General features: G+C 42.2%; 1 protein-coding gene and 1 long non-coding RNA gene across 2 annotated transcripts; one reads left to right on the top strand and one right to left on the bottom strand.

Moving 5' to 3' along the window:
* Positions 1-287: 287 nt before the first annotated feature.
* On the bottom strand, positions 288-14,326 carry LOC125145541. The gene is made up of 3 exons (XR_007143939.1): positions 14,034-14,326; positions 672-832; positions 288-602 (listed from the first exon to the last, which is right to left on the bottom strand). It is a non-coding gene; the product is annotated as an uncharacterized LOC125145541 (long non-coding RNA).
* Positions 7,743-23,272, top strand: LOC113639141 (deoxynucleoside triphosphate triphosphohydrolase SAMHD1-like). The gene is made up of 13 exons (XM_047818784.1): positions 7,743-7,800; positions 8,748-8,908; positions 9,383-9,492; positions 14,926-14,993; positions 15,238-15,426; positions 15,635-15,735; positions 15,854-15,965; positions 16,048-16,139; positions 16,299-16,420; positions 21,020-21,156; positions 21,501-21,563; positions 22,056-22,160; positions 22,336-23,272. The coding sequence occupies exons 1-13, from the start codon at positions 7,780-7,782 to the stop codon at positions 22,504-22,506; spliced, it is 1,452 nt and encodes a 483-aa protein (XP_047674740.1). The 5' UTR covers positions 7,743-7,779; the 3' UTR covers positions 22,507-23,272.

The raw sequence follows: 23,272 nt of genomic DNA, 5'->3' as shown, positions 1-23,272 counted from the left end.
TGGACATTGTCTCAAAGCAGCTTTACAGAACATAAGAAACATAGTACAAAAGTTCATTATACAAAGATTAATAAGAAATATAAGGTACATCACACAGTTCAGTCTAAACATTCACATTCTTCCTTTAAGAAACTATTAAGCGTAATGTTATACTACTTGATAAATAGCTTCAATCTGAAAACCTAAATCAAAAATTCAAAACCATCAAGATCCATTAAAGACTTAGACATCAGGGTCCCAATAATTATTATTAAAAACTGGCAAGCATTTAAGAAGACAAAACATACTACTTTTTTCTGTGCTTGTTTGGGAAGTCAAGTAAAGGTCAAAGATGTACATTTAATCTACTAAAGCAGAACAAGGCACAACATAAGTGCTTACAGGGTATAGTACATCATTACCACTAAACTTGTAGTTACAACACAACTCATTACCATTTGTATGTTATTCTGTAAGTATAAACCTCTGCACAAAGTTCACATAGTCTCTCACCACTCATGATCAGAGAGGTAAGAAATTAGGCTGGCATCACTGGGAGTTGCTTTTTGTTCTTCTTTTCCTCGACTTTTGTGACCTTCTTGGCATTGATGATGAAAAGCACCCTGAAAATCAAAACAACATTGACAATTCTGTAAAAAAGTGAACCTCTCCTCCTAAGTGTATTTACATACCTTAGCAAGAATTTAAGCAGTGACGCCAATTCCGTAGGGTAGTGAATGTTAAAAGAGTAATAACTGCTGAACATTAGAAAAACAGCAGAGATGACAGTAGTGATGTCATCATTCACAATCCTGCAGTCCATACTGAGCATTAATGGAATAGCATGCGAGTCCTGTGGATAAATTTCAATGCAATCTACATCAATTATGTACATGTAGCAATCTTATTGTGTATTTACATATTACAGTTTAATTAGTACTGCCAAACTGAACAATTAAAAAATGGGCATTTACATAAATTCCACCACTTACCACATACCACAGCACGCTTCTAGGCAGAGGGGTTCTCTTTGTTTTGGCCTTTTAAACTGAGCATGCAGTCTTTTAATACAAAGTTATACAGTAAACAAGTAAACCAGAAAAACATGAACGGACGGACATGTCCGTAGAAAAATATTCATAGAAAATCCATTTTTGAGTCTTTTGACTTGATTTTTTTTTGGTGAAAGCCAAGACATGTGGCTATGTGTCACGACGTGACACGGTGAGACAACAGGCGAGTGAGGATCCAAATGCAGTTTTTAGAGTTTTAATCGGCCAATACACGAAACAGAAAGACAGTCAGGCAGGCAACACAAGGCAGAACACAGAACGAACAGGCAATGGGAACATCGAACAGAAACACACAACATACCAACACCAACACCAAAAACGACCAACAACATTGAAGTGAACAGACAGAGTATATATGGTGAACGAGAACCAATCACAAAACAGAGACAGACAAGGACTAAGACAAAACACCTGGGGAAGAGAATGAATGTAATTAGTGTCCATGGTAACAGATAGGTGGGCGGGGTCAACAATTAACATCAGGGAAAGACGGCAGACAGAAACAAGGGGAAAACACAGACAGACACATTACAGAGCCCCCCCCCCTACGAGCGGCTTCCAGACGCTCCCAAGTCCACAAAACCCAGTTCAGGCGGGTGGAGCGAAGGCGCAACCAGGGTGGGAGGGCGGGTCGGGTTCGTGTAGTGGTGGCGCCAGCCGAGCCGGAGGCCGGGGCGGCGCCGGCAGAGCCGGAGGCCGGGGCGGCGCCGGCAGAGCCGGAGGCCGGGGCGGCGCCGGCAGAGCCGGAGGCCGGGGCGGCGCCGGCAGAGCCGGAGGCCAGGGCGGCTCCGGCAGAGCAGGAGGCCAGGGCGGCGCCGGCAGAGCAGGAGGCCAGGGCGGCGCCGGCAGAGCAGGAGGCCAAGGCGGCGCCGGCAGAGCAGGAGGCCAGGGCGGCGCCGGCAGAGCAGGAGGCCAGGGCGGCGCCGGCAGAGCAGGAGGCCAGGGCGGCGCCGGCAGAGCAGGAGGCCAGGGTGGTGCCGGAGGCAGAGCCAGAGACCAGAGCAGAACCGGAGACCAGGGTGGTGCTGGAGGTGGAGCCAGAGACCAGAGCAGGACCGGGGACCAGGGTGGTGCTGGAGGCGGAGCCAGAGACCAGAGCAGGACCGGAGACCAGGGTGGTGCTGGAGGCGGAGCCGGAGGCCAGAGCAGGACCAGAGACCAGGGTGGTGCTGGAGGCGGAGCCAGAGACCAGAGCAGGACCGGCGACCAGGGCGGTGCTGGAGGCGGAGCCAGAGACCAGAGCAGGACCGGAGACCAGGGTGGTGCTGGAGGCGGAGCCAGAAACTGGAACGGAGTTGGCAGCCAGGGTGGTGCTTTGGGCCTATGAACAGGGACAGGAGGTAGAAGGGCTGGCAAGTCCAGCGAAGCAAAACACAGGAAAACAGAAACATGCATAGGTTCAGGCCAGGCAGAGAGTTCAGGTAGTTTGGGTGTCATGATGTCGACCGCGTCCTCTGACTCAGTCATTTCGGTCGACCCGGCCGATTCGGCTGGTTCCGTCAGCTCGGCCGGTTCCGCCGACCCGGTCGGTTCGGCAGGTTCTGTCGACCCTGCAGGTTCCGTCGACCCGGTCGGTTCGGCAGGTTCTGTCGACCCTGCAGGTTCCGTCGACCCGGTCGGTTCGGCAGGTTCCATCGACCCGGTCGGTTCCGTCGACCCGGTCGGCTCGGGAGGTTCGGCAGGTTCCATCGACCCGGTCGGTTCCGTCGACCCGGTCGGCTTGGCAGGTTCGGCAGGTTCCATCGACCTGGTCGGTTCGGCAGGTTCCGTTGACCCGGTCGGTTCCATCGACCCGGCCGGTTCGGCAGGTTCCATCGACCCGGACGGTTCCGTCGACCCGGTCGGTTCGGCAGGTTCTGTCGACCCTGCAGGTTCCGTCGACCCGGTCGGTTCGGCAGGTTCTGTCGACCCTGCCGGTTCGGCGGGTTCCGTCGACCTGGTCGGTTCGGCAGGTTCCGCCGACCCTGCAGGTTCCGTCGACCCGGTCGGTTCCGTCGACCCGGTCGGCTCTGCAGGTTCCGTCGACCCGGTCGGTTCCGTCGACCCGGTCGGCTTGGCAGGTTCGGCAGGTTCCATCGACCCGATCGGTTCCGTCGACCCGGTCGGTTCCGGTGACCCGGCTGGTTCCGGCAACCCGGCTGGTCCAGCTGGCGGCTTAGGGATGCCGGCCGCCCGAGCCGACCTCATCGGGGTATCCGCCAGTTTGGAGACCAGCCGGTTAGCACGGACCTCAGCCGAGCTCGCCGGTACGGTAGCCATGGGAACTGGCTCCATTACGGATGTGCACGGGACTGGTCTGGGCGGAGGCACTGTGGAGCATTCGGGCGTCCGTGGCTGATTCCACTCTTTGGCCCACGGATCCCGATGCTTGCTGCCCCCCCCCAAAAAATACTTACGGCCGGCTTCCGTCTCTACAGTGCTCACGCTCAGCGTGGACCCGTCCAGGAGCAACGCCAAGTTGACGAACTCCGAGAATGTCTTTATTTCTCTGGTAGACGGCATCAAATACCGCAGGATCTCCTTTAGTCCGTGCTTAAAAATGTCTTTGAGCGCCTTCTCATCGAAGTTGACCTCGCTGCACAGGTCCAAGAATACCTCCGTGTACTCCTCAACTGGGCGTCCTCCTGACGTAGGCAAAACAGGAGTTCTGCTGGATCCATTGGAGGTTGGTCGTTCTGTCACGACGTGACACGGTGAGACAACAGGCGAGTGAGGATCCAAATGCAGTTTTTAGAGTTTTAATCGGCCAATACACGAAACAGAAAAACAGTCAGGCAGGCAACACAAGGCAGAACACAGAACGAACAGGCAATGGGAACATCGAACAGAAACACACAACATACCAACACCAACACCAAAAACGACCAACAACATTGAAGTGAACAGACAGAGTATATATGGTGAACGAGAACCAATCACAAAACAGAGACAGACAAGGACTAAGACAAAACACCTGGGGAAGAGAATGAATGTAATTAGTGTCCATGGTAACAGATAGGTGGGCGGGGTCAACAATTAACATCAGGGAAAGACGGCAGACAGAAACAAGGGGAAAACACAGACAGACACATTACACTATGACTCTCAGTTGTTTACCTCCCATCATTAAATACAGTAATGTATTTAATCAGTTTATCAGGTAAACAACTCAGACAGAAATCAAAACCCTCCATTCTAGCCTCTGTAACTTTGTGTCAGTAAGGCCTAGAATCACCGTGACACTTGTATTTGAAACTAGAGACTCTCTATGACAGTTAAATGTTTCAATGACGCAAACACACACTCCTCTACTGGTTTAAACACCTAAATTCTGTTTCATATCCCAGAACTTTTTATCGCTTTCAAGTCTGACAACATGCACTGTCTGTGTGTTTATGCTTCATGAAAACAGAGTACGTGTGATGGAAATGCAAACGCTACTGTGTGCTCAGCACCAATCAATATATTTAAAGTCAAATTTTTTGCACATTGAGCCAAGGCGCATCATGAATCTTGACTGGATGATGCTTAAGGGATCTTTTAAATGCTTGCTTAATTGATTTTCTTAAGTTAAAATAAATTCCTGGAGGCAGAGACAAACATAGGTTTGATTTTACTGAAATGAAAGAAATGAAAGTGTTGAAATTTGAAAATACTGAAAAAAAATAGTAAATGAAATCACAGTTGATTTTGCACAGCTGCAAAACAATATTTCAATCCTCAAAATCAATCTTACAAAGTTTAAGGTGGACATCTTTTGATGGTTTTAGGCAGACAATTAAACCTTTATTTTATATAAGTCCTTACATGTCAACTTTACACACACACACACACACACACACACACACACACACACACACACACAGATGTTAATATTGTTAATGTCCTGTGTTCTGTTTTGTGGTATTAAGTCCACATTGAACATATTTATGTATTTTCAATAAGAATAATATTAAGACAAAATAAAGTGTTTTTTTTACTGTAAGTAATACAATGAATTATTCGTTTTACTACAATAAACCGTATTTTCATATGTTTTATTTATGTTATTTTTAAGGTCTTACTCAAAAAATTACAGGTGTGTACCCTAAATTCTACTCTTATTGCATATTTTGTGAAATACGGTTTTATACTGTAGCATTTCTACAGTATAAATTTACAGATATTTTTTACACTGTACTAATTATCATCAGGTCAGGAACTTTTCTTTTGGTCTCTGAAGGCAGGCATTTTTAAAAACAAAGCTCTTGTCTGCGCTTCTCATGTGTGTTTTCTCTGGAGTTCAACATGATGTAAATGCATGTATTCACTTTAATCCTTTAGTCTGGACTGTAGTGTTTTAGGAATAAAAACTGGATGGCTGGACAGTTATATCTCCAAAATGTAAGTAATATTTATAAAATTTAGGTTTACTCAACACAAAGAAAATCATGCTTTTATATTATTATTGTGCAATTAAACTATAGTAATTAAACTATAAACAAACAATTTTTGTGTTCATATTCATATTTCTCTTCAGATCTTCTACATTCAGCATGAAATATTTTATGATTACAAGGTCATGCCGTTCTAAATAAATAGACGTGACCTTTGCCGAATCAGGGATGACATTAATATGTTTGTCATTGAAGCAAGAAGTTTAACCTTAATGTGTACATGTCAGTACAACCACATCTATGAGTGTGTGTGGAATGATTATCATGCGGAAGTAACATTTCGAGTGTACACTGGGAACCAATCCAAAAATATATATTTACTCTTCTTGGTGAAGATGTTCAAACAGCTTGATAGTCATTAGGTAGTACTTAATTCCAAACAACATATCATAGTTTTAATATAATAATTAGCCATGTACCATGGGTGAACCGAGAATTTATCCTTCTGGAGATGTGGGCCTGATTCCTATGTTTGGTAGATATTATAGTCAACTGCAAAGCTACTGGAATTTTAAAGCCAATTCATTTGTTTGTGCTATATGCCAAAGAGTGTTTGGTTTAATATCAAAAGAAGTAAATAGGAGTTTAAGTTTTAAAAGTTCAACTTTTATTTCCTGGTATTTACATTTACATGTGTTAAACAAAACATAGACTATTTTGTATCAGACCACCCAATTTCACAACATTCACAAATTTCATGACATGGAATTTTATGGGCAACTCAACTGGCCATTAGACATCCATAAGACTTAACGAGGTATGATTTTTTTTAGAATAGTTTATGATTTCAAGGTCATGCTGTTCTATATAAATAGACTTGACCTTTGCCGAAGCAAGGATGACATCAGAATGTTCGTCATTGAAGCAGGAAGTACAACCTGAATGTGTTTTTGGCAGTACAACAACATCTCTGGGTGTGTGTAATGATTAGATTAAATTTTAGATTTTCAGAATTAAAATTAGCAGAATTTCAAAACAAAAAACAAAACAAAAGACAAAATAAAAAAAACATGAACTTGACCCCATTATTTTCAATGTTCTAGGAAAGTTTGTAGCACAACAGTTATGCTAAAACCTACATAGGAGTTACATTCATGAAGGGTCTCAGTCAGGTTTAGGACTCATCATAGCACACAGTCAGTGCTTGTTAAAATGGTAAATGATCTTCTACTGGCCTTTGATTTAGGTAGTGTCTCCTTGCTGGCTTTGACTCTAAGCATACTCATCTCTAAAAAATGTTGTCTAAATTAAATATGGTATTAGCTTCCACTGTTAGGCTGATGACAGTTTTACTGAGCATTACTTACATAGTAAATAGTGTAGCAATATGTACCATCACACACATATCTGGTTCTAATTGCTCAAGAAAAATATTGCATGGTGTCCGTAGGTTCTTGTTTCTCATTGTATTTTATAGCACCTTGTATCTTTTTCTTTTTCTTTTTTTTTAAATCTACTCAGAAAAATATAACTTTACTGTGTCTATGCCAGTACAACCACATCTAGGGGTGTACGTGGAATTATTAACACGTCAAGTGTACACTGGGAACGGATATGTACAGTAAAAGGTATATGTAAAAGGTGTGTCCATAATTTGTTGATTCATAACTGCATTCATTTGGCTGTATATAAATACACACACACACACACACACACACACACACACACACACACACACACACACACACACACACACCAGTCTGCTGTGTGGAATTCAGAGGTTCGTGGGAGAAAGGTAAGCAAATCATTACAGTAAGACTACAAAAATAGTGTTCACTTCTTTACAATTGTTTTAATCATTTTTAATGATACAAAAATATCATTATAAAAAAAGTGTTTTGGTAACTAAAGTGTTTTTCTATGGACTTAATGAATTCTATTTTGTCAGTTAATTTATTTGAATGAATATACAATAAAAAAAAACTGTATTTTGTACAGTGACAGGATTTGAACACACGACCTTTGCATTCTAGCTCAAATTCAGCTAACACTGTACTTTCATTTTTATCATATTTGTGTTGACAAGGCTTGAAGAGAAAGGAAAAAAGAAATTGAACTGAGAAATCACAGATAAAGATTTTGTGAATGTAGTGAAATGTACAGCATGTGCTAGAAGAAATGACAAGGTTTAACAGTGTAATATTTATCAGAATATATACAGTAAGCAAGGTTGGGAAGCAGGATCCAATGATAGCCTGGCACTAGAAAGCATATGTATAAGACATATTAATTTGTATCTATGTCCAAGCTTAACAAGAATTATTATTGTCACTCTAGTCCACTGAAACAAGGATTCAGCTTCAAGCAAACAAATGGCTACAGAAAATTACAAGGTGAGTTTTTCTTTGCATACATTGGTGCATACAGTGCACGTAAACTTAGGTTTCTTATAATTAGTTCAGGCAATGATTATTAGATTATTAGTTTGGCCTATAAAAAAATTTCAAAATAACAATAGTAAAAAAAATTTAAAAGGAGGCCCATGTGTCCAATACATTATCTAAGTTAGAATGCTAGTTATGTATCTAAAAATTGAACTCTGTCTATGAACTTTTTATAAGAAAATAATTGTGTGCTGGTTTGCTGAGGAAGTTTTGGGGAATAATTCCAGAATAATGGACTTTCTGGGAGTTACGTATTTCTGTATTCATTATGAACACTGCCACCCCTCTGTTCAGTGGCAAAGAACACATAACATGTTATTTAGGTGCTGAACATCAACAAAGTACTTTTTGGGGGATTCCAAAGTGATAACATTGTTTTTCAGATCAAATATGCCAAAGAAATTGGTTTATCCAACTGGTCAAATATCATCTCCTCTCAGAAGCACATTCAATGATTTGTCTTTAATATGTTGTTTTTATGGAAGCTTTGTGAACTAAAATTATCACTAGCATTTCTTTTCTGGATTATATAAATACATAGTGTATTCAGAATTCAGAATTAATTAAATTCTTCATGCACTCAAGTCACTTAACCTTAAAATATATTAACTCAGTCACCAAAGTCACAGGAACTCAAAAATAATACTTATCTGTCATCACTCCTCATGCATTATGACAGGAGTTGCTTATTGTCTCTTCCACATGTTGCACACTCAGAAACTCTTTGAGGAGACTAGCTGATGATTTTGTTGAATACCTTCATAACATTAGAATGAAATATTTCACATTTCTGGTGATGAGATATATGAACAGTACGAAATAAAACATTAATAGGATTAACACTGATAGATGTTGCGATGGGAGAAATGAATTGAGGACATTTTTTTATATCACAGATCTTCAATGACTCTGTCCATGGCCATATCAGGCTGCATCCCCTGCTGGTTAAAATCATTGACACACCAGAGTTTCAGCGTCTGAGAAATATCAAGCAGCTAGGAGGCGGCTATTTTGTCTTTCCAGGAGCTTCTCACAACCGCTTTGAACATTCCATCGGGTAAAAGTGTTATACTTTCATACTAACATTAAATTATTTTATGTGAAGTTTGTAGTAGCTGATTTTGATGGATGGTAAGTGATCATTCATATTCTGATTATTTAAATAAAGATTATGGACCAGGAGAGCTGATGAGGATGAGAGAAAGAGAGAAAGAGAGAAAGAAAGAAAGAAAGAAAGAAAGAAAGAAAGAAAGAAAGAAAGAAAGAAAGAATATAATTAGCTATCTATTGCTATGCAGTCATACACAGCATTCATTTTTTCAAGGCAAGCTTTTCTTTGAATGAAAACAATGATAAAATATCAATTTGAATAAATAAATAAAAACAAACAAACACGCAAACAGTTGGTCCTTTGAATCTTTTTACTAATAAACTGCAGATTAAATTGCTGCTGAAAAATCATTATGTAATGTCTTGCAATATTTATACCACATCATGATGAGGTAACAATACATTTTACTTTCATTCACAGTGTGGCTCATCTAGCAGGAGAACTTGTGCAGAGTCTGAGAGGTCATGGAGAGCAGATAACTGAACAAGATGAACTCTGTGTTCAGATTGCAGGATTGTGTCATGACCTGGGTGAGTTATTCCCTGTATATTATATGGCTATTATTCATACCTGCAAACTCACATGAGGTGAAAAAGGTGACAAGGCTCAAAATACAATTTGTACAATTTGAGTGCCTTGGAACCTGTAAGCTGCTGATGTGAGTGACAGCCTCAATCCACTCAGTGCTACTTTGTCTGCAGCCAGAGCTTGGGTCAGCTTCACCATCACTGGGGCAAAGGTAAAAGAAAGTGAATGTTCTGCAAGAGTAGCGAGAACCATAGCCTAGACAAAAAAAAAGATTAAAAGATTAAAAAAAAAATTAGATTTCATCATTAAAACTTTTATTACAACCCTGTAACTGTATGGTTTAATATTTGTGAAATGTTATTGTAAAGCTAGTTGTAGCCTCTATGTATTTTAAATATGTATTTGATGTAGTTGATCTCTAGATGTTTATCCCACATTGCTATCTCCTGACTATTTACTATGGCAAATTTCAAGTAGCCTATCACTTTATAATTTAGTGACCCAAAAACCTGAAAGGCTATTTAGTCAATACACACCTATGCATTAGCAACTCTCTGAAATGTAGGTACAGGTACCCAAACTCGCTCTCTCATAGCTTCAGGGCCCTTAGGAGCAACTGCACTTTGGGTTAGGACCGGAAGGACACTGGCTGTAGTCATTATAGTGCACACTTTTTGCTGGTGCACCTCGGTTTGTGTAATGTGTCTGTCTGCGTTTTCCCCTTGTTTCTGTCTGCCGTCTCTCCCTGGTGTTAATTGTTGACCCCGCCCACCTATCTGTTACCATGGACACTAATTACATTCAATCTCTTCCCCAGGTGTTTTGTCTTAGTCCTTGTCTGTCTCTGTTTTGTGATTGGTTCTCGTTCACCATATATACTCTGTCTGTTCACTTCAATGTTGTTGGTCGTTGTTGGTGTGTGCATGTCCGTGTTCCCGTTTCCTGTTTGTTCCGCGTTGCCTGCCTGTTTGTTTGTGTTTTGTTTATTAAAAAACCTTAAACTGCGTTTGGATCCTCACCCGCTTTTGTCTCACCGTGTCACAGCGTGACAGAACGACCAACCGCCAATGGATCCAGCAGAACTCCTGTTTTGCCTACGTCAGGAGGACGCCCCAGTTGAGGAGTATACGGAGGTATTCGTGGACCTATGCAATGAGGTCAACTTTGGGGAGAAGGCCCTAAAAGACATTTTTAAGCATGGACTAAGGGATATACTGCGGTATCTGATGCCGTCTACCCGGGAGATCAAAACATTCTCAGAGTTCGTCAACCTGGCATTGCTCCTGGACGGGTCCACGCTAACCTTGAGCACTGTAGAGACGGAAGCCGGCCGTAAGTATTTTTTGGGGGGGGGCAGCAAGCATCGGGATCCGTGGGCCACAGAGTGGAATCAGCCACGGACGCCCGAATGCTCCACAGTGCCTCCGCCCAGACCAGTCCCGTGCACACCCGTGATTGAGCCAGTTCCCATGGCTACCGTACCGGCGAGCTCGGCTGAGGTCCGTGCTAACCGGCTGGTCTCCAAACTGGCGGATACCCCGATGAGGTCGGCTCGGGCGGCCGGCATCCCTAAGCCGCCAGCTGGACCAGCCAGGTCGCCGGAACCAGCCGGGTCACCGGAACCGGCCGGGTCGACGGAACCTGCCGAACCGACCGGGTCGACGGAACCGACCGGGTCGACGGAACCTGCCGAACCGACCGGGTCGACGGAACCGACCGGGTCGACGGAACCTGCCGAACCGACCGGGTCGACGGAACCGACCGGGTCGATGGAACCTGCCGAACCGACCGGGTCGACGGAACCGACCGGGTCGATGGAACCTGTCGAACCGACCGGGTCGACGGAACCGACCGGGTCGACGGAACCTGCCGAACCGACGGAACCGACCGGGTCGATGGAACCTGCCGAACCGACCGGGTCGACGGAACCGACCGGGTCGATGGAACCTGCCGAACCGACCGGGTCGAAGGAACCTGCCGAACCGACCGGGTCGACGGAACCGACCGGGTCGATGGAACCTGCTGAACCGACCGGGTCGACGGAACCTGCCGGGTCGACGGAACCTGCCGGGTCGATGGAACCTACGGAACCGACCGGGTCGATGGAACCTGCCGAACCGACCGGGTCGAGGGAACCGACCGGGTCGAAGGAACCGGCCGAGCTGACGGAACCAGCCGGGTCGCCGGAACCGACCGGGTCGACGGAACCTGCCGGACCGACCGGGTCGACGGAACCGACCGGGTCGACAGAACCGACCGGGTCGAAGGAACCGGCCGAGCTGACGGAACCAGCCGACTCAGCCGGGTCGACCGAAATGACTGAGTCAGAGAACGCGGTCGACATCATGACACCCAAACTACCTGAACTCTCTGCCTGGCCTGAACCTATGCATGTTTCTGTTTTCCTGTGTTTTGCTTCGCTGGACTTGCCAGCCCTTCTACCTCCTGTCCCTGTTCATAGGCCCAAAGCACCACCCTGGCTGCCAACTCCGTTCCGGTCTCTGGCTCCGCCTCCAGCACCACCCTGGTCCCCGGTCCTGCTCTGGTCTCTGGCTCCGCCTCCGACACCACCCTGGTCTCCGGTCCTGCTCTGGTCTCTGGCTCCGCCTCCAGCACCACCCTGGTCTCCGGTCCTGCTCTGGTCTCTGGCTCTGCCTCCGGCACCACCCTGGCCTCCTGTTCTCCCGGCGCCGCCCTGGCCTCCTGTTCTCCCGGCGCCGCCCTGGCCTCCTGCTCTGCCGGCGCCGCCCTGGCCTCCTGCTCTGCCGGCGCCGCCCTGGCCTCCTTTTCTGCCGGCGCCGCCCTGGCCTCCTTTTCTGCCGGCGCCGCCCTGGCCTCCGGCTCTGCCGGCGCCGCCCTGGCCTCCGGCTCGGCTGGCGCCACCCCGGCCTCCTGCTCAGCGGGCGCCACCACTACACAAACCCGACCCGCCCTCCCACCCTGGTTGCGCCTTCGCTCCACCCGCCTGAACTGGGTTTTGTGGACTGGGGAGCGTCTGGAAGCCGCTCGTAGGGGGGGGCTCTGTAATGTGTCTGTCTGCGTTTTCCCCTTGTTTCTGTCTGCCGTCTCTCCCTGGTGTTAATTGTTGACCCCGCCCACCTATCTGTTACCATGGACACTAATTACATTCAATCTCTTCCCCAGGTGTTTTGTCTTAGTCCTTGTCTGTCTCTGTTTTGTGATTGGTTCTCGTTCACCATATATACTCTGTCTGTTCACTTCAATGTTGTTGGTCGTTGTTGGTGTGTGCATGTCCGTGTTCCCGTTTCCTGTTTGTTCCGCGTTGCCTGCCTGTTTGTTTGTGTTTTGTTTATTAAAAAACCTTAAACTGCGTTTGGATCCTCACCCGCTTTTGTCTCACCGTGTCACAGCGTGACAGTTTGGCAGTGTGCCAAGAGGGCATGAGAACCTTTGTTGCTGTAATTAATTTATTTCGAGCAGAGGCTGCATTTTGCATACCCTGCCTCGTCTTTTTTTTTTTAAATACTGTGACAGCGGAAAGCTGTGCTGCACTCCTTTAATTTCTGTTTTGGTCTCAAACTTCAGCCAGGACCAGCTCCATCTGCACCTCAGCCCTGAATCAATCTGTGCTACATAAACAGCATCATCCTCTTTGAGCTCTCTCATTCTGCAAAAGAACTGTTCAGATATCAGCTGGATTCATGGCTCCTTTTCCATCATCATTAAACAAGGTTAGGGCCAACTCCAACAATATCCAGCTAATTTAAATAATCTGCCAGAGTTTATTGTTAATTTTAAAGCAGGGATGGGCAACTTGACAGTGAAGAGGGCCAGTTTGTTAATCCACATTGTTTTCGTGCTGTTCTGGTCCATGTAATGACAGATATAAACATATTTACACAATACACAATTATAGACGTAAAAAGCCCATGGCACATTATCAAATTTGTTTCTCTGAAGTTTACGATTAAAAAAGGGGGTTCACTCAGTGATTGACAGCATGATGCATTCGTGTTCCCCTCCAACAGTACAAGCATAAGTTTTAGATGTACCTGTTTCTCTTAAGGTTATTAAGATAGATGAGGATTCATTTAGTGCAGGGCAGAGATGATAGCACAGTCTTCTGGCAACAGTGTGTTTTAAATATTGTATCGCTTACTTTAAATTGCTCAAAGTCACGACTGTTTAAAACACACTTGCCATCACATTCATGATTTTATTGTAAAATGCGACTTTTCGTGTCAATCCACTAGCATTTAAACCATAAACAATGCACTGTCACTTTAATTGAGAGTGAGCAGCGCAGCAAAAATAGAGCCGGTCTCATTTGAGAAAAGTAACCGTAAAGAAATAAAGAAATACATTCTGTACGGGAGCCATGCCTGTCAGTTCCTGTTGTCCATCCCTGACAACAAGCTTAATAACAGATTGGTAAAAGTTCGATGCGGTAACGTTAGTTAAAAATGTATCACGCCAAACTTACTTGACTTACTAACAGTCAACACTTGATTTGGCAAACTTTAGCAACTAGTACCCAAGTTATAAAGCATAAAATAGTTAGAAACAAACTTAGTTAACTTACCTCAGAATTGCCGATGTCCAGAAAAAATAGGTGATTGCCTTATCTTGCTTCTGAATGCCGATTGCTCAAAAGACGCGAGGATGATTGAGACGTCACGTGAGGCGTCATCTGCTTTCTAGTGCTTCACATTCCGTTCCACTTGGTGGCGGTGAATGCACCAAAAGTTGGTTTGCCATCCGCCATAAAAAGTCATTAGAAGTAGAGACGCGAGGCATCATCTTGCTAGATGGTATACTACGCTGCGCCCAAAACCGCCGCCTAAGCACTACTTCGCCTAATTATTGGATGGAAGTAAGCGGTAACACCCATGCCCCCCCCCCCCCCAAACTAAAAACTCTTCGGATCTACACGATTCACACAAATGACATATTTTGATTAAAAACGGCGAATTTCGCCGAAAAGCGACTAGTTTGCAGGTATGATTATTAAACTGGCTTGGGGAATAACACAATCCAAATAAAAGACATCAATTATCTATTTATTTATTATTTACCCACATTGAAACTTTCCACAGTTTGTAGTGTTACACCCTGGACATGAAATGTATATAAATGCCCCCAATCAACACAAACTATTATGAATTGTAAAAATATTTACAAATAAAAAAAAGTAGCAAGTAGAAACATTTAACAAGAATCCTAAACATAAACAATAGATATGAAGCAAACAAAGGCATGAGCTGTGAAACACACACCACAACATCCGCACAATATAGTGACAAGAGTGATAGCTTAAGAAAGAAACATACAAAAACCAGGACTTATGCTTATCATTAGGACATGGGATGTAGACACATGGCATACTGAGGGTGATGGGTAGTTCAGTGTCAATTCCCACATCATTATCACACTGATAATTATTCAAACCTGTTTTCTACTTTTTTCAAATGAAGGTCATGGCCCTTTCTCTCATACATTTGAGACCTTCATGAAGGAGGCAAAGCCAGAATTAAATTGGAAGGTAAATAGTTTCAATTATCTTTACAATGGATAATTGCCTTTTTAATTTCATTTAATATTTAGTTCCCTAAATATTTCCTTTTTTTTCTTGAATCTAAACCAATTTTAATTGTGAGCAAATAAATATGTGGTGAAAATAATTATCACTGTAGATAAAAATCCCTGAACGATCATATAAATGAATACTTTCAATTATTTTAAGCTGTAACACGTCGTATTCCTTTGCTTTTGTTATCATGGAGTAGCATGAAAAAGCATCAATCGAAATGTTTGAACAACTGATCAACAAAAAGAATGGCAAAACAATTAAGGAAATCATGGTTGGATATGGACTTGATGATCAAGATATTGTGTTTATCAAGGAGCTCATCTTTGACCCAAATCCACCTACTGAGGTGAGCAATCAACTGCTAGTGCAATCTTCAGATACAAATGTAATAATAATAATAATAATAATAATAATAATAATAATAATAATAATAATAATAATAATAATAAATAGATTAATATTAATACATAAACAGACATAAATAAAAAGATTCAAGATTTAACAGGAAAAAGAATATATAGTTATATAATTTGAATTTACCATGCTGTTACATGGTATATAGTTTATATGATATTTTGTCTTATTTAATGCAGTGGCACTACAAAGGAAGACCAAAGGAGAAGTCCTACTTGTATGATATTGTGGCCAATAAAATCACAGGTATTGATGTCGACAAAATGGATTATTTCAGTAGGTGAGTCGTGATGTGCTAGCATTCAGTGTTTATAGTCTTATTTTGTTCAAAGTACAATTTCCAAATGACAGTAGGGAAATGTATTGTATATGCTGCATATTTATGTTTCCTTTCCCAGAGATTGCCTCCATCTGGGAATGAAAAGCAACTTCTCCCATGAGCGCTACATGAAGTTTGCACGAGTTTGCACCACTGAGAACAACGAAAAGAAGATCTGCATGAGAGATAAGGTGAGCTTATGATATGAAATAATGTGGGAATCATGTAAGCTACAATCACCTTTAATTAAAAACTTTTTTATTTTTCTTTCAGGAAGCACTGAATATGTACGAACTCTTTCACGTTCGCTACCTGCTCCACCAAAACGCCTACCAACACAGGGTTACAAAAGCAATTGAAAGGATGTGAGTTCACCAGTAAAATCAGGTCAAAGTACATCACAAGCAATTTAAGCAATGGTGTTTAGCTATAGGACACTGTCTGATGCTTAAATCACTCAGAATGAAATAAGGTGCTTGTGTAATGAAGATAAACACCCCTCCCCTACCCACGTCTTTTTCCAGGATTATTGATGCACTTTTGGCAGCTGAACATGCAGACTTTAAGCTGGATGGCAAGAAAATCTCTGAGACTGTACAGAGTACAGAGTACTGTACTGACATGAGTACATACCTGAAACTCACAGGTTCCCATTTAAAATACTTTGTTGCCCTGAATCACACACACACACACACACACACACACACACACACACACACACACACACACACACACACACACAAACACACACACACACACACACACAAACTAATGTGGAGTGAGTTTCCCATTAACAAAGAATCTTAGAAAATAACAGACCTAAAGAAGGGTGCATGTTAAGTAGGATTCCTGTATCTGAGTGTTTCCCAAAAGCCATCATGTTCAGAGATTTTAAATTTACATTTACATTTACAGCATTTGGCAGACGCCCTTATCCAGAGCGACGTACATAAGTGCTTAAATCTCTAACACTGAATACATTAATGCTGGTTCACTAGGTTACATACTTAAGATACCATGAGTTTAAAAGATATGTTCAAAGTTACAATGAAAGTTTTTTTTTTTTTTTTTTCAAATGCAAAGGATAAAAAAAGAAGTGCTAGTTGAAGTGCTTCCTGAATAAGTAGGTCTTCAACCGCCGCTTGAAAATAGCCAGTGACTCGGCTGTCCGGACCTCTATGGGAAGTTCATTCCACCACCTTGGTGCCAGTACAGAGAAGAGTCTTGTAGTATACTTGCCTCTTACCCTGAGAGATGGTGGAACCAGTCGAGCAGTGCTGGTAGATCGGAGGTTACGGGGTGCAGTGCGAGGAATGATGAGGGCTTTGAGGTAAGAGGGGGCTGGTCCATTTTTGGCTTTGTAGGCCAGCATCAGTGTTTTGAACCGGATGCGTGCAGCTACCGGAAGCCAGTGGAGGGATCGCAGTAGCGGGGTGGTATGCGAGAACTTTGGCAGGTTGAAAACAAGCCGGGCAGCTGCATTTTGGATCATTTGCAGAGGACGGATTGCGTTCATAGGTAGACCTGCCAGCAGTGCATTGCAGTAATCCAGTCTAGAAATGACAAGAGACTGAACAAGTACCTGGGCAGTCTGTGTGGACAAAAATGGCCGAATCCTTCTAATGTTGTAGAGAAGAAACCGACATGAGCGAGTCACATTTGCAACATGAGAGGAAAAGGACAGTTGATTGTCCATGGTTACCCCAAGGTTGCGAGCTGTGGCTGAAGGGGAGATCAGATCGTTGTGCAAGGATATAGCAAGATCGTGACCTGGGGATGAATCACCTGGGATGAACAGCAGTTCAGTTTTGCTCGGATTGAGCTTTAACTGATGAGCAGTCATCCATGATGAAATTTCTGCCAGACATGCTGAGATCCGGTCAGAAGCTGTGGCATCTGAGGGTGGGAAAGAGAAGATAAGTTGTGTATCATCAGCATAGCAGTGGTAAGAGAACCCATGTGATGAAATAACTTCACCAAGAGAGTGAGTATACAAGGAGAAAAGAAGAGGACCAAGTACTGAGCCCTGTGGGACGCCAGTGGAGAGTCTGCGTGGAGCAGATGTCACTCCCCTCCATGTTACTTGATATGAGCGTCCTTCCAGGTAGGAGGCAAACCATTCCCAAGCTGATCCGCAAATCCCAAGACTCTTGAGGGAGGATAAGAGAGTCTTGTGGTTGGCCGTATCAAACGCTGCTGAAAGGTCAAGGAGGATAAGGACGGATGATAGTTTGGCTGATATAGCAGTATGTAGCTTCTCAGAGACATCCAAAAGGGCTGTCTCTGTAGAGTGAGCTGCTTTAAAGCCAGACTGTTTGGGATCTTGGAGGTTGTTCTGTGAGAGATAGACAGACAGTTGATTATAGACAATGCGTTCAAGAATTTTTGAAAGAAATGAGAGAAGTGATACCGGTCTGTAGTTACTGATGTCTGATGGATCCAGAGCAGGTTTCTTTAGGATGGGAATAACCCTTGCTCTCTTGAAAGTAGTTGGTACCTGACCAGATGCTATGGATCTATTGACGATAGTGGAAATGAAGGGCAAGAGGTCTTGTGAGATGGTCTGGAGCATAGTGGTAGGGAGTGGATCCAGTGGGCAGGTGGTAGGATTGCAGGACTGGATGAGTTGTAAAATCTCTTCTGCTGACACAGTTGAAAAATGTGACAACGAAGGTGTAGGGGAATCCATACTCTGAGATGTAAGTGCAGTCGGGGCTGAAGTGAAGGTCCGGCAGATTTCCTCAATCTTCTCCTGGTAGAAAGAAGCAAAGTCTTCTGCAGTCAGGGAGGATGAAGAAGGTGGAGCCGGGGGGTTGAGCAGAGAAGAGATGATGTTGTGGAATTTCCGAGGGTCATGTGAGGAAGCTTCAAGCTTTTCCTTGTAGAAGGAAGTCTTGGCAGAAGTCACATCTGAGGAGAACTTGACAAGAAGTGTTCTGTAAAAATCAAGATCTGCATCAAGTTGTGATTTCTTCCACTTTCTCTCTGATGATCTTAGCTCTCTTCGATTGTTGCGCAGCACATCTGAAAGCCAAGGAGCAGAAGAAGAAGTTTTCTTGGGTTTAGTGAACATAGGGCAGAGGGAGTCCATAGTTGAGGAAAGAGATGAGAGGAAAGTATCTGTGGCTGAGTCTAAGGGTAGTGAGGAAAAAGACTTAGTATCAGGAAGGGAAGAAAGAGTGCCAGAAGCTACAGATGAAGGTGAGACAGAGTGAAGGTTGCGGCGAGTAAGAGCAAGGGGGTGAGAGGTAGTTTTAGGTAAGATAGGTAGAGTGATGGTGAAGGATACCAGGTGATGATCAGAGACGTGGAGTGGGGTAGCAGTCACATCTGTAGCTGGAGAAGGACGGGTGAAAACCAGGTCCAGGACATTGCCTCCTTTGTGTGTGGGGATGTAGCTGTTGAGTGTGAGGGAGAAAGAGTCGAGAAGAGACAGGAGGGAAGAAGAATGTAGCTTGTCAGAGGGGAGGTTGAAGTCACCAAGCACTGTCAGGGGGGAGCTATCGGAAGGGAAAGCACTAAGCAGTGAGTCCATTTCTTCCAGGAAGTTTCCTAGGGGACCAGGAGGGCGGTAGACAACAATGATAACAAGGTTGATAGGAGAGGTAACTGAAATGGCATGAAATTCAAAAGAAGAGATGGTTAAATTAGAGAAGAGTAGAGGTGTAAAGCACCATTTCTTTGACAACAATAAACCTGTGCCACCACCCCTGCCTGTTTCTCGTGGTGAGTGAGAGAAAGCATAGGCAGAGGATAAAGCAGCTGGTGTAGCAGTGTTCTGTGGGGATATCCAGGTTTCTGTTAGAGCAAGAAAATCAAAGGAGTAATGGGAAGTTAAAGCAGAGATAAAATCAGCTTTCTTTACCGCAGACTGACAATTCCAGAGCCCACCTACCACTACTGTTTGAGACTTACACAACAGAGGAGGGTAGATGAGGTTATTGGGATTGTGACCTCTGCTTTGTGGATGAGAGCGTCTGCGAGAGTAGGCCTTGAGTACAGAGATGGGTTTAAGGCACATATTTGTAGTCAAACAAGAGTGAGAATTGAGGTATGGTAGAATATATCAAGACAGTACTAGACACTAATGTTAGAGAGAGAGAGAGCTACTAACAAACCGCTACAGACGCTAGCGTCTGTAGCGGAGAACCTTCAATTTAAATAGGTAAGCCCTGCCCCCAATTCACACCTTAAGGGAGACTGAAACTACTCCTGATTAATCAGCTGAGAGAACAACAAAAACCAACACTATAAAAATCAACAATGCTATAGAATATAACACGATTCAAATCACACTACTCTAGAACAAAGTGAGTTAAGCAGATAGTATACAAAAGACAGGAACCTACTTTACCAGAAGACAATATAATCAAATGTAGAGAGTTAAAGCACACAGTTAAATTCAGCAGTTAAAGCACACAGTTAAATTCAGTCTGAAGATAAATTTAACAAACGACTCTGCAACTTGAACTTTGGAAACATCAGCAGTTTGTCAAATTTATAAACACAAATAATCAACAATTCACAAGAAAATTCCCTACTGAAAAGTTTACTAGATCGCACCAGATATAGTAGTGTAGTGGTTAATGTTGCTGCAGCACAGCTTCAATATCTTGGGATTGATCCTGAGCTTGATTGAATATATAGAATTTAATCTTTTATTAAAGTTTGAATTTTATTATAGTTTGATCAAGTCATTTTTTCTGATCATAAACTTAATGCAATTCAATTCATTCACATGGCTGCTCTGATCATGTGACTAATATTCAATGTGACTTTAAATAACCAATAAGAAAGTAGACACCAAATTAACATTATAAAGAGGTCCAATAGTGCATCCCAGAAACACTTAAACAAAACAAATGCACATAAAATCACACCAAAAGTTCTACTACTTTTAAAGTTATATTCTAGTGAACAATAATATAGGGAAAAAAAATTATAGAGTTCACTAAACCATTTTTTCAAAAAGTAGGAAGATATAAAACATTAATAAACCAATCTATATTATTATTTTTTTCTTCTCTTAAGATTGGTTTATTAATGTTGTATATCTTCCTACTTTTTTTTACTTAGGAAGATATAAAACATTAATAAACCAATCTTAAGAGAAGAAAAAAATAATAATATAGATACAGAAGGAAATAGACAAGGGTCAGGTTAAAAGTTACACACTTTTATACTGTGTACTTATACTGTGTACTTTATGTTTTTTATCTGTTCTGTTTTTCGTTCTGTTTAACAGATAACATTCTTGATCATATTAAGCATGCAACACAAAATGCAAATAAGCTCATTGAGAAAATTGAGAGACGTGATCTTTACAGATTTGTTGGTGGCAAACTATACAAAAAGAAATCAAACATCACTGATATGAAAGAGGTAAGTTACATTTATGTTTATTGCAATTATTAAAATAACATTACAAAGCTTAACAGCATTGTCATTGTGCAGTCTTTCTAAATATATTCTGTTTTTCCTTGTTCTGTCTTTTTTTTTTTTACAATTCTAAATCTTTAACTTACAAACATTTGAAAGAGTTTTATTGAATGGGGGGATTTTATCTACTGTGTGTGTGTGTGTGTGTGTGTGTGTGTGTGTGTGTGTGTGTGTGTGTGTGTGTGTGTGTGTGTGTGTGTGTGTGTGTGTGTGTGTGTGTGTGTGTGTGTGTGTGTGTGTGTGTGTGTGTGTGTGTGTGTGTGTGTGTGTTTGTGTGTGTTTCTCAGACACTGCAAAAGTGTCTAAAACTGAGCAAGTTCACACAATGCTCCAAAGACTTCAGAGTCACAGTGAGTGGAACAGAAAACCCATAATATTTTTCAATGGGCTGTGGTTTTGGGTTTTAGGTTTTAAAGCCTGATGAAAAATATCAGGCCATGATGCTACTTATGACTTTCTTTAATGTCAAGTAATGTAGCAAAATATGGCTTTAGTTTTCAGAAATGTCAGCGATTGTATTACAAGCTATGTAATACCATACTGAATGTACAAAGTTGTTACAATAGGTAGCATTTTAAATGAGAGCAATGTAAGAGAATTAAAATATAATATTCATTTAGAATTTAAACTGCATGCATATTCAACATGATGTTAACTACTATGTTGCTTTGTTTGGAAAACCTTTTTTTTTTTGACACCACATTAAATGAATTAATCAGAATTAGTCACAAATTATCTGAATTTACACCTTCACCACAACACAAGTAATAATTTGTTGCCACATTACTACCTGTTCATGACTGCTGCTGAATGATTAATCACTTTGGTACCATCTATTTCAGGTAATTAACTTTGATTACGGGCAGAAAGAGAAAAATCCCATAGATTCTCTGTGGTTCTACAGAAAAGACAATGTCGGGAAAGCCATAATGCTGAGGGAGGATGAGGTAGTTATTTGCTTTTTAACTGTTATCTTATTATTTAAATTTTTTTTATAAATCTTAGATGACTTCTATAAAAATGGTACTGCAATGGGCAAGCATTTTATGGTATAGATTACTTTATGGCTAGAGAAGCATTTTCATCTGCAATCTGAGTGTTCATTTTAATGTATCTCCCTAGGTCTCTTACATTAAGCCAACATGCTTTCAGGAAACCAAGGTCTTTCTGTTCTACACGAAAAGCTCTGCGTATGGCCTAAATGATAAGCAGCTTGCCGAGTTATGGAAACTAATAGAGAAAGAAGAAAATACCAGTAAGAAAGAAGAGAGTACCAGTAACACAACTGAATAAGAATTTAAAAGCACTAGACTGTGTGTGTGTTCAGGTGATCGGAGTTTTCCTATATTTAGTCCTTTAGTAAACATCAATATTTTTTACGTACTTTTCATTCACAAGATTACTTTCTTTGCAAATGATCAGGCAAACGATTAGGCCACAGGTGGATGGATTATCCTTAAAACGTGAAAGAAATTTGTGCACAAGAGCCAGGAAAGTTTGGATTACAGACACTGCTAATAGTGTAGTAGTATGTACAAAAAACACACAATTTTCACAAAATAACAGTGCTAAAAATGTTTACAGGAAAAATAAAAGTAGGAATAATGTGTCCTTTACATACTGATCTTTATTTTTACCATAATTATAGGTTTGAATTAAGGATATTATTGATTTCTGTAGGTCTTTTTTACACTTTGCTTAAACCTGGGTTCTCCTCATTCTAAACCCAGGTTTAACCCCAGGTTGAGAAATGTTTTAGTTTGATATCAAAAAATATTTGGTCAACTATGTGACTTTTTTTTTTCACCTATGTTAGTGATATGTTTAAAAATGAGGATTGAAACCACTCATGCAAATATGGTTACAATAAAAACACTACCTATAATCATCTTTATTACCTTAATGGTGGATTATCCTAAAAATGCTTTTTGCTGTTTTCAAAATGTAACTATAGGTCCCTTCAATATACATGATGGAAGGATGCAGCTGTATAAATAAACATTAATTTTTAGAGGGTGTTATGGGGATTCAGAAAATATATTCAATAAAAACATGTTCA

Source organism: Tachysurus fulvidraco, chromosome 9 (assembly GCF_022655615.1).
Source record: "Tachysurus fulvidraco isolate hzauxx_2018 chromosome 9, HZAU_PFXX_2.0, whole genome shotgun sequence".
Lineage (NCBI taxonomy): Eukaryota > Metazoa > Chordata > Actinopteri > Siluriformes > Bagridae > Tachysurus > Tachysurus fulvidraco.
This window is presented reverse-complemented; position numbering and strand designations above follow the sequence as displayed.

Excerpts from the sequence above, each read along its gene's own strand:
- LOC113639141 (XM_047818784.1), top strand. The coding sequence starts at position 7,780 with ATGGCTACAGAAAATTACAAG. Across the intron at positions 14,994-15,237 it reads AGCCAGAATTAAATTGGAAG|CATGAAAAAGCATCAATCGA; the intron begins GTAAATAGTTTC and ends ATCATGGAGTAG. Across the intron at positions 21,157-21,500 it reads ACATCACTGATATGAAAGAG|ACACTGCAAAAGTGTCTAAA; the intron begins GTAAGTTACATT and ends TGTGTTTCTCAG.